Raw genomic sequence first — 11757 nt, forward strand, 5'->3', positions numbered from 1 at the left:
GCGTAATACTCTGAAAACCTTTCTTTGACGTACACATGATACATACAGAGATGCGTGTACACGCATGTAAACGTAAATTAAAAAAGCGTCAGTTTAACGAAACGAAAGAGAAAGTGCAAGTGAAAACGGAGAACAAATACACAATGTCAAGAAAGGATTTGTTCGTATGAACAACCTCAAGAACGGAGCTTTTCTCTGTCTCTGTCTCTGTCTATCTCTCACTCTCTCTCTCTCTTTCTCTCTCTTTCTCTCTCTCCCTCCTTCCCTCCCTCTTCCTCACTCTTTCTCTCTCTTTCTCTCTTTCTCTAACTCTCTCTCCCTCTCTCTCTCTTTCTCTCTGTTTTCATTAAACTTCGGTGGATATCTTTACTTGTATCTATCTCGGTGCTCTCTTATATTGTCCGCTTCGTTACCTCTCAAAGAATCATTTAAATTTCCCCAACTTATAATTACTGTATACGCTAGTAAACATCACATACACGCGAGAGACATGCAAGCATATACACACGTACAAATAATAATTTTACAAGCATAGGATACACGTACGATAGATTACATGTACGGACACATTACTACCTACATACCTATATGTTATTTCCTCTTTGATTAAGAGTAGATAATTAATCTGTGTAAGGGCCACACGAAGTTCGTGTGAAATTGAAATACGAATGAGAAAGAAGGATTCTATCGCAAAGGATACATACACATACACACGTACACACGCACACGGAAAATCCATGCCTAAAATGACATATCGGTGTTACAACGTATAAATATATATATATAAATATGATTATAAATATATAAATATAAATATTATGTAAAACACAGATACACACATAAAATTCGTCTGTATATGTCTATAAATATTGTTACATATATATATGGTCACTATAATGATAATTATTACGTGATATGTATTACGAAACATCTTTTTCTCGCAAAGGTCCGTGATACGGGCATCTACTCAGATTCTAATGTCTATATGTCATTGTTTATTATGTCGTTAACAATTAACGTGTATATGTGAAACTTTCAAAACGAATAAAAGGTACCTAAGCATATGACCATCGTCATCTTATTTCCTTTCTACCGAATCCTTGTCTGTTTTCATTTATACTATAGTTAGCTGTACTGACAAGTACTCTATAATTGATTAATTTTTACAACGGTATAAGCATCAAGGAACAGTCAAATTACTTGTTGCAATAAATATAAATGGAAGAATAATTTATTTTTAAAAAATATAAAAAATCTGTATTTTCAAATACTTTATTGATCTATCGAACGATCGTGGCAACAAATCACACTCGAACAATCGATTCAACCAATCAACATCACTTATCTGAATTCACGTGCTAGAAAATAAGGTTATGTCACGCGTGACGAAGGTAACAAATACATACTGGGTTATTGTTTTGAAATTTATTACAGTGAATTTTAATCATTAAATGTTTATAACTGTTTTACGATTGTTAATGATAATATACCCGAATAAACGGTAAAGTAGTTTGCTAAATTTATTTGATAAAAGACTATAATTACGTCTATATTACAATTTTTAAAAACTGTAAAGGTACATATTTTAAAACCAATATTGTTCATTTACGAATAAACATTAACAATAATAATCAAACTGGTAATTTTTAATTGTTTAAAACCATAAAGGCTTTCAACATTTTTGAATCATGACTCGATATGCAAGAGCTAAAGGTTCGAAAGCTTCAAATGAGAGAATACCCAATGAAGCTACACCATGGCATGTAATGAAACAACAATTAATTGAAAATTTATCAAAAAAACAAGAATCTATTGGGGAAACAAAAACTGTAAAAGAATTGCTGGGTGACACACAAAATACAACTACTACCAATAATGTTGAGAATGCTAATAGTTCATGGGCAGAATTTCCAAACAATTCTGAAATAGAACATAATGAAATGATGCATAAAGTACAGAAAAAGCAAAAGACTATTAACAAAGATAATCCTGCAGCAGAAATAAAAAGTAAGGAACACCAAGAAGATGCATATCAATATAATACAAGTAACGATAAGAAAAGAAAAAAAGATAAATGCAATAGATTAGAAATTAAGGAAAATAATATTGATGCAGTAATCAATATGAATGAATCACAAAATGAAAACGATATACCTTCCAAACGCCAAAAACGCAATATGAAGAAAAGAAATTTGAATGAAAGTATATCCAAAACCACAGAAAATGATAACAATGATAGTATTGAACCAAAAAATACAAATAATAACAAGAGTGAAAATAAAGAAATTAATAAAAACTTTCCAATTAAATCAGAGAACTTCAAAAATATTCCAAATAAGTTTGGTATGAAAAAGATTAATAATCAGAAAAGGAAAAGGAAACCGCCTAAAATTCGGGATGATAAGGAACACAAAAGAAGAAAACCAGACGTAGCCTCTTCAAAAATAACCATCAATGGTGTGGAATTAGAAATTGTGAAATTTGACGGGTTTCCAGTCAAAAAAGAAGATGCAGATAGACTAAGTGATTTAAAACAGAAAATGATCATGAAAGGTATTAGTAAACTTTTTATAATGGTATATTAAACATTTTTTAATCATTTTCGTCATTTTGTAGGTATTCCACAAAAAGAAATAAATGCAGCAATGAAGCTGGAAAGAAGAAAAGCTGAAAAAGCGCTAGCTAGAATTAGAAAATGTGTATGTTTTCATTGTCGTAAATCTGGACATAATTTATCTGATTGTCCTGAACTTGGATCAGAACAAGCAGGAACTGGAATTTGTTTTAAATGTGGATCAACAGAACATACTCATTTCGAATGTAAAGTAGCTAAGCCAATGGAATTCAGATATGCAACTTGTTTCATTTGTCGCGAACAAGGACACATTGCTAAACAATGTCCCGATAATCCTAAAGGAATTTATCCTCAAGGAGGAGCTTGTAAAATTTGTGGAGATGTTACACATTTGAAGAAGGACTGTCCGGATTTGATTAAAGAAAAGGAAGAAAATACCATTACAGTAAATACAATTGCAAATGGTAATTTAGAATCCCTAGGAGGGGACGTAAATAGCATAGACGAAAAAGATAATAAAAAGACTAAAAAAATAGTGAAATTTTAATAAGCACTTAAAATAAAAGTAAATACACGTATTTTTATTTATAATGTAAACTTTTTGTATATAATTCAATGCTTGCTATGTAAACGTAAGATTTATTGAAAGGTACATGTGTCCGACATGTATATACATACATTATCTTCATACATATACTTTAACATTATTTAAATCACCATCATGAAAAATCTGATATCAAATAACATATAATATCATTATAATTTATGTATTATCTATTTACATTATATTGGAATTTTTAAATCAGTTAAAACTTTTTACATATTAATTGTACAATGTGATCATGAAATTATTTATTCATTTAAATAAATTTTCCTAAGTTAAAGGAATAAATTATTTATTAAACTCTATGATATCAGATTTTTTTCTCCCTATGTACAGAGGACAAATTATAAAGATATACTTAGATATACAAATATTATCTGTACATAGTAGTAGTTTCTTATATATATGTATCAGCATCATTTGCAAAATTTGTAATGTTAATTTTAAATTTATATTTCTATATTTAATCTGTTATACAAATGACATGTAACAAGTAGAAACATACGATTAATTTTTCATTACCGTAATTTTCTTTTGAGACATCTAAATAAATGCCTCAATTTCTATTCACACAATTTTTATCTTATTATATTATGAATCTGTACAATTTATATACTTAAAATAAACATTATCATTTGAAGTATGAATTTTATGAATATATATGTATTTTATACGTATTTGTACCTATATTACACTTGTTCTTACACTATTCCATATATATAATATATAAACTCTCTATATTTTATATTAATTTGCTACATAAAAGTTATACTTTAATCACCTCTAATGGCAGACAGATATTATTACTACTGCAGTGATGAATAAAGTCAACACATGATGAGAAATATCCATTTATCTGTACCTATCAAATCTTTAATTTATATATTAGACAATTGCATTCTCGATATCTTAATTTACTGTAATGCTCCGTCATTAATTATTTAAATAATTCCTCATATTAAATAATATACAATAATAATTAAATTCAAAGAGACAATTTATTGCAACGCATAATGAAAAACTTTTATTTTAGAATTGTTAAAAGTTGTGCGATATTACATATCGTAAGAAAACGTACGGAAATGTACTAATATATTTTCTTCAAAAGTATGCTAATTATAAGATGCACAAACATAACGCAATGAAAGAAAATTTCCCAACCTCCTTTTAAAAAATCTGTTAATATTAGCTATAGATGAAGAACATCGATAAAGAAAAGATCATAAAAATACAACATTATTCAGAAATAACTGGAGTAACTCTTACTTTTATAAATAACATAAGTTTTTCAAATATTTTTGATAATGATAACGATTATAAACAAATTTAATTTCATCGGAAATTAGTGTTTCTCTCTTGTAAACTTTTAAACTAACATATATATACACCGAGCTATTCTGAAATTAACCAAGAAAAATCATTTCTTCGATTTAAGATAAATATATTAAATTAACATGCAATATGAAAAATCTTAAATAATATAAACCATTACATTAAACGCATTTAATTTTGAGCTCATTAATCACATTGCCTAACAATAAAAAATCGAGTGTTTTCGCTATTCCATAAAACTCCATCATTATCCAATATTCTATGAATACATGCATTTCTTTTCATTAAAAAATCTGAACTTTTATGCTAATCAGGAATTAATTAATTAGAAATTCAAATTTGGATACGAAGTATAGAACATTCAATGTACAGATACTTCTTACTATTTTAGCCTCTTAATTTCCAATAAAATCTTTTTAAAATGTAATTGACAAATATATAAATATTTTTTGTTATCTTATATATTTGTGTTACAAATTTTCATGTAAAATTTCATTCAACCGTATTGTTTCTAAACTTGCTTTTATATTCTTGATTTATTACATGATAAAATAACAACTAATTTTATATTATTTTTATCAAATTCTCAATGAAAATAAAAATAATTTAGTAATAAACTTTTTAACCATACATAACTGAGCACTCACTATGCTATGATAAACATACCTATAATTTCGAAAGTACGTATGTGCAATTTATAATTATAAAAAAAAACCTTTCATATATTAGCAAGACAAAATAAGAAAACGGTTGAATGTATAACATTTTAATACCTTTCACCATTATCTTTGGTATGTAACACTTGTATATAGTTAGTATGACCAATTATCAAATTAAGAAGTACCAATAACTAACATCTTCAATTTTGTGACTTCAGAATAGGTCCGCAAACTTCGAACATTTTGAACATTATATTTTTCCTTAGAATGTACCTGCTAGGTAGCTTCAGCTTTATGTGCTGATTCTATGATTTCCTTGAGGCAGCGACCAAATTCCTCGATTATAAGTCTTTGTGATGTTTCATCATCAAACATGTTACGTTCTGCTTCATCAGCTTGCGCCATTAAGCACTCACACGTTATTTGTACTACTTTATCAGTCAAAAAATTAAATGGTTGCCTGTAAAATATGTATCGCAATAAGTATGTATCACAAGCATGTAATTCGTAATATTTCTATCTTTTCCTTTCTTTCCAATATTTCTTAAACATACCTTGCACCAGTATTTGATGTAGCTGGTGGCCTAAAAGCCATTTCCGATAATTGTAATTTTGTCTTATTTAGCGTAAGTTGTGCAGTTCTCACTTCAGCTGCTTCGGCCAGGTCTTTTAAAGATTTCTTCTCTAAATTCGGTTCTTCTACATTACGACACCCTATACATTTACAATTAGCAGAGCAAGGAATCTTAGCCTAGTAAAATAAAAAAATATTTTAGCAAAAATATTTTATTATTTTTAAAAACATCTATGTTTATGGCCATTTATTATACCTCGTAACATTCACAATAATTCTTTAAACATCCACTTCGTTTACAGTTGCAACCTTTGTTATGTCTACGTATATCATCGCCAGTTTCACGACCTTTGCCAATTTTTGGACGAAAAGCATTTGGATTACGCTCCAAACAGGACTTAATAGCACGTTGCCTTTCCTCTTCATTTCCAAGATTATTAGAACAGTTATTACAGTTGCACATATGACAAAATTCTCCATTCGCAAAGCAGTCACAATATCTGCAGCAAAACATATTTACAACTTATTGTTTTCATTTATTAAAACGCAATTAAAATAATAATGTATTAATGTCAAAATCAAATATTTCTTACATCACAAAACAATCTTCTAATTAAAAACGTAATATAACATCTATTGTGGACTGTCATTTTACAACATAATAAAAAAATGAAAAGCAATACCTGATGTTCAATTTTTAAAAGTAGAATCATAACAATGATATATATATATATATTCAAAAATTATGTGAATTAGTTTACAGTCTTATGTTATACTTACAATTTAAGACATTGTGATTTAGTGCAATTGCATGGTTTTCTCGGCCGAATACCATTTGGCTCAACACTGGTATATGATCTTTGAGAGCTTTTACTTTCTATAACAGATCCCACAGATAAAGTCCCTGTTGAAGTCTGCAAATTTTGTGTATTACTTAGTAAACCAGATGTTGCTTGTTGAGATTTCAATTTTACATCATCTGCTGGCTATAAGAGATAAATAATGTTATTCTATGCATATCACAAATATTCCAACGAAAGAAATATACTAAACCTGTTGTTGAATATATTGGGCTGGTAAAACTACAATATTTCCCACATTCGAATTAGTTGAAAGAACAGCTTGCCCAGATGCTAATTGACTTAAAGCAGATGCTGGGATAGCAACTGCATTTTTTGATTGATTGGCTACTGTTGCAGTTGCTGGAATTAATAATCTTTGCCCACTTCCTGTTAATGTAGCCTTAGGTGCAACTGTTCTTAATGGCTGATTGCTAGTATTTAATGGAACTACCTGCATTTTGTTTGGAAAAAAGAAACATGATGTATATAAGTAAATTTACTAGTATTTTTCGATGATTATATGTTCTATTTTTACAAACCTTAACAATCTGTTGTTGACCTCCTATTTTTTGGCCAACTCCAACAGTTTGTAAAGTTGTTTGCGATTTCGTTTTACCCACAGTAACAACATTTGTAGTACCTGATGATGGAGTACTAACTAATCTTACATATTGCACCTTGAAAAGTATTGTATATTTAAGATATTTAAGCTTTAAATATTAATGCAAAGAAAAATATTGCAATGTTTTGACTTTATAAAAAAAATATTACTTGTCTGCCAGGCATTTGTATTTGATGTACTTGATTAGATCCAGTAACAATGTTTTGATTTGCTGGTATTCTAATAACTTGTCCACTTCCAAGGACAGTTCCAGGTTTTAAAGAACTCTATCAAAATATTTTATAATTAGCATAGAGATATTAAAAAATATTAAAATTATATTTAAAATATGCATCACATACATAAACTAACCTGTCGTATAATCACTTTCTGTGGACTTTGTTGGACAGATGATTTATTAGAAGAGGAAAATGTTGATTGCTGATTTGAAATTGTCGAAGCTTTAACTTGTGTGTTTACTGTAGGAGCAGGTAATATCTTTGTTGGCGATTTGATTGTATTACTTGGAACTATAGTCATTTTAGAGGGTTGAGAACTTGATGATTGCACTAATTTATTTACAATTATTCCCTTTAACAAAAATAAACACAAATTAATTATTTCTGAGAGATATTACATATTAATTATTTATTAATTGGAAGATTTTTAATTCTTCCTTTTCATAAAAATATTAAGAAGATAATACTTACTTTTTTCTTTATACTCACTTGTTTCTGTGGTGTTGAGGGCAAAATATGTTGAACTTTGTTAGTGGAAAGTAATCCCATTTGTTGTGCTTGTGCTAATGTTATAGTTTTTGTTGGACTTGTAACATCTTGACTTGATGAACTATTGTTTAAAAATTTTATTGCCTGTGTTTGTTGATTTTCATTTTGAGAACTTGCTATAAGAACTTGTTGACCTGATTGTGCTTGATTTCCAGCTAGTATCATTTTTGTATATACCTAAAATCATGGTAAAAAGGGAAGGTTAATAAATGTTTCAATCCTAAATACAGTAAAAATAACGAATATTATATCACGAATAATCTTACATTTCGATTTTGAGAGGTACTCTGTGCAGTACGTTTTATAGCAGACTGAGCTGTTTTTGCATTCTGTACACTTCCTAATGTGATATTTCCTGAATGACTAGTTGCCATTACAGGCTTACTAGGTTGTGCAGATCTTAACTGAACTATATTACCATCAGCAGATTTTGCCGTTATGAGAGTCTGAGCTAATGATTGTAATTGACCAGCCGATGCTGTTGACGGGTGTGAAATTTTTAAAATTTGGCTAGTACCTTGACCACCAGCTGGAGAGACTATCATAATAGACTGACTTTGTGTAACTTGACCAACATTTGACTTTACCTATTAAAATAATTAACAAATAATAATATATAACCAACATAAGTATTATATATTGCGTACCTGTACTGTAGATGCAGGAAGCCTTTGTAACGTTGGTTTTGTTTGAAATACAATATTTTGATTATTTTGATTTGCTGTTGTATAGATAATATGTTCCTCTTGAGCTTGTTCAGAAACTTCAGTCATTTCCACATCAGGTACAATCGTTTCAGTCTCAATATTACGTCCAATTATTATATGCTCTTCATCCGTTGTCATAACTTCTTCAGCATTCATGCATTCTAACTCAGCTTGAATATTTGCAAATGCTTCAAAGTCATTGGATGAATATTGTTCATTATTATGCGATAGACTCAGTGCACTCAAGTCTCCATCACCAAGTGTACGTGAATCAAGAGCTAATGGTTCAACCAATGCTCTAGCATTTTGTCCTTTATTTATAGACATGATTACGTCCCTATACAAAATGTTGCTTGTTGTAGAAACTTATATATTTTAAATGAAAATAAGTATACATATAATGTATTTCACTTAATTTGTATTGATATTATCTTTTTAGATTATTTATTTTTACATACAATATGTAATGTAAGATTATATACAGATTTGTAACAAACTACATAATCAACTACATAATAACAATTACAATCAAGAAAGCCATATAGACATATAATATATAATTTCTTAAAATTATCATTTTCGTAAAAATCTTAAATATATAATAAAGCCAAGACATTAATTACATAACTGAGTACGGAAACAAAACATACGATACAAAGATTCCTAAGCATAGGTCTATATGGTAGTATAAAATATCAAATTATAAACTATAAACAATTTTAGCAATATTTAATATCATGTCATCATATCACTTATTTATATTTAAAATAACTTTATGTAAGTTAAAAAGGTTTTCCAGATGTCTGTATCTTTCATCATAAACATGTATTTGATGGATACACAGGTTAGAAATTCATAGAATGTAAATCGTTTATATTATAAAGCTCGAAATGCTGTTAGACAATACACAGAAAGAAATATTGCAAACCAACGGAAAAATATAAAACGATTTATGAATTGACTTAAAAACGAAACGAATCGACGACGATTTAAAAATTCAAAAATTCAAATCTTTAAGATGTAGATGTGCCTTTTATAACTACAAAGGGCAGTAGGATTATCTACAAGCACGTCCAATAATATAAAGACCGAGTATAATTCGAATTTTCGAAAATTCGAACAATAAAATTTGAATAATGAAGAAAAATTCGAAGGATAGTCTACTTAGGAACATTAGCGCCATTTATTACTTGAACGCGCCATTTTCCATGAACTGAATTTCTCCAAGTATTTTAATAGTTTTAATGATTTCACAGCAAATCGACATTAATGTACGAAGAAAAATTAAACACTTAATATCTTAAATGGTAATAAAAAAGGAACTTTTCCTAAATATTCACCTTATAATCGCACAAAATTCAACTTAACCTATAAGTTATCATTTCATATCAGGTACATACAGTGCTGGGTGGGGGCGTGCCACGAAACTTATTTTAATTTTAACAAATAATACAAAAATGTCTCTTATATGCTCGTCAAGTATTTAAATTTCACTTAAACTTTTTCCTAAATAAATTAATCGTTCTTATAATACATACCTGGGTGTTCCTTTAATACCTCGAATTTGTTCAAAATCACGCGCCCACCATTGCTGTCCCACAGTGCACTACGCACCGCTGTGTACAAACAGACCCAAAGGTCGTTTAGTATTAAAATTTCAAAGAGAAACGAGAATGACAAGTTCACTGTTACTATAGAGTTATATTTTTTCTTATATGTAATTCAACAAAAGTAAACGTTTTACTTTATCAATCGGATATTACGTCAAAAACAACCAATATTTTCGCGCACTTTGCAAATTTCGATTTCGCCATTTTCACCCTTCCGCGGCTAAAAACACGTCAGCCCTTTAGCGCCCTCTTAGGCCAATAAAAAACCAAGTGTTCCAAAAACTTGAATATTTTGAATGTAAAATATTTCACGAAATGTTGTATATTGTTATAAATATAATGTTTCTGTCTATAAATTTCTACAAATTTTATTTCTTAAATAAAGGAATGAAAGTCTACCTTTTTATTTATGTAGTAACTTAGTTATTAACGTTAATATCAAATGAATTCTGTACATAAAAAATACACGTATATTCTTATGTTGCGATAGCGAAACACAATACTAATTTGATAGTTAATGACCGTCTAATCAAGTAATGTAATTACTGAAATATTAGAGAGAGCTACTTCTGTATAGTAAAAATGTATGTATTAATGTTACTTATCAACTACTCCTAATTATCAGAAATAGATCTTTAAAATAAAAATATATATTGAATTCAAATATCTCTTACGTAGCTTATTTTTATATAATCACTGAAAAAAAAACAGGATAGATAATCAGATAACATTTAAATGCATTATTTTTGTAAAAATATTTTCTGTTTACGATTATAATCTTACTTCCAATATTTATACATGTTTTACTTGAGAAAGATTAAGTATTATAACAATATATCAATTTGGATTTCAAGTATAACGGAATCTGGTTCATTGATCTATAATTTTGTCGGCTAGGTATGATGGGACTAATGAGAGATTAAAATTGCAAATGAATAATAAAATTGCATTTCTGTACACATTAGCATACATTAAATTTCATAGAAATTGCAGCTATAGCTAAGTACAGATTATACAGGTTTACGACACGTATGAAATAGAATAAAGTAATCAACAAATATCTTTAAAAATTTACGAATTACTTTTTATCGTCATTTTTCTATCAATATTTTAGTTACCTACAATCTTTAAATTAATATATAACTTAAACACGTGTACTAATTTTGTTTAGATATGTAACTGATGATTTATATTTATTTTGATCGAATACAGAGTAAGAAGCATTATACTAACCCTATTCAAATTAAATACATCAACTTTTCAAATTATGGAACACGAAATGTTAAACCAAATTTATAAGTATAAGCGAGTCCACACTAATTGTATTCTATTCAATCATGAATTATTCATGTAAAGTGTGTTAACTGATCTCAGTAATGTTCTATAAAGCGCCATCTCAAATTATATTACGATGTACATATTTCTGTAATTATTTAATTTTAATAATCTGATAATAACATATATT

The 11757-nt window shown here is 28.5% G+C and overlaps 2 protein-coding genes across 5 annotated transcripts; one reads left to right on the forward strand and one right to left on the reverse strand.

Moving 5' to 3' along the window:
• The first annotated feature begins 1181 nt into the window (after window positions 1-1181).
• Window positions 1182-3138, forward strand: LOC122573908 (GATA zinc finger domain-containing protein 8-like). The gene is made up of 3 exons (XM_043740870.1): window positions 1182-1576; window positions 1669-2553; window positions 2617-3138. The coding sequence occupies exons 2-3, from the start codon at window positions 1689-1691 to the stop codon at window positions 3120-3122; spliced, it is 1371 nt and encodes a 456-aa protein (XP_043596805.1). The 5' UTR covers window positions 1182-1576; window positions 1669-1688; the 3' UTR covers window positions 3123-3138.
• Window positions 3139-3181: 43 nt separating this feature from the next.
• Window positions 3182-11616, reverse strand: LOC122573899 (protein lin-54 homolog). 4 transcript variants are annotated; one of them, XM_043740845.1, is made up of 13 exons: window positions 11526-11616; window positions 10221-10298; window positions 8623-9019; window positions 8242-8562; window positions 7898-8152; window positions 7560-7778; window positions 7358-7474; window positions 7126-7263; window positions 6798-7037; window positions 6525-6730; window positions 6001-6244; window positions 5725-5921; window positions 3182-5630 (listed from the first exon to the last, which is right to left on the reverse strand). In XM_043740845.1, the coding sequence occupies exons 3-13, from the start codon at window positions 9007-9009 to the stop codon at window positions 5447-5449; spliced, it is 2508 nt and encodes an 835-aa protein (XP_043596780.1). In that variant the 5' UTR covers window positions 9010-9019; window positions 10221-10298; window positions 11526-11616; the 3' UTR covers window positions 3182-5446. The 4 variants fall into 4 exon arrangements, with proteins under 4 accessions (XP_043596780.1, XP_043596782.1, XP_043596779.1 ...); XM_043740847.1 differs by lacking the exon at window positions 11526-11616 and having other exon boundaries at window positions 7916-8152; window positions 10221-10533; XM_043740844.1 differs by lacking the exon at window positions 11526-11616 and having other exon boundaries at window positions 10221-10533.
• Window positions 11617-11757: the final 141 nt, after the last annotated feature.

This window comes from Bombus pyrosoma, linkage group LG12 (assembly GCF_014825855.1).
Source record: "Bombus pyrosoma isolate SC7728 linkage group LG12, ASM1482585v1, whole genome shotgun sequence".
Lineage (NCBI taxonomy): Eukaryota > Metazoa > Arthropoda > Insecta > Hymenoptera > Apidae > Bombus > Bombus pyrosoma.

What these genes read in the sequence shown, in the direction of transcription:
- LOC122573899 (XM_043740845.1), bottom strand. Translation starts at nt 9,009, where the DNA reads ATGTCTATAAATAAAGGACAAAATGCTAGAGCATTGGTTGAACCATTA. An exon ending in AGAAAGTGATTATACGACAG is followed by an intron (nt 7,475 to 7,559) that starts GTTAGTTTATGT and finishes ATATTTTGATAG; the next exon opens with AGTTCTTTAAAACCTGGAAC. An exon ending in ACATCAAATACTGGTGCAAG is followed by an intron (nt 5,631 to 5,724) that starts GTATGTTTAAGA and finishes CATATTTTACAG; the next exon opens with GCAACCATTTAATTTTTTGA.
- LOC122573908 (XM_043740870.1), top strand. Translation starts at nt 1,689, where the DNA reads ATGACTCGATATGCAAGAGCTAAAGGTTCGAAAGCTTCAAATGAGAGA. An exon ending in ACAGAAAATGATCATGAAAG is followed by an intron (nt 2,554 to 2,616) that starts GTATTAGTAAAC and finishes GTCATTTTGTAG; the next exon opens with GTATTCCACAAAAAGAAATA.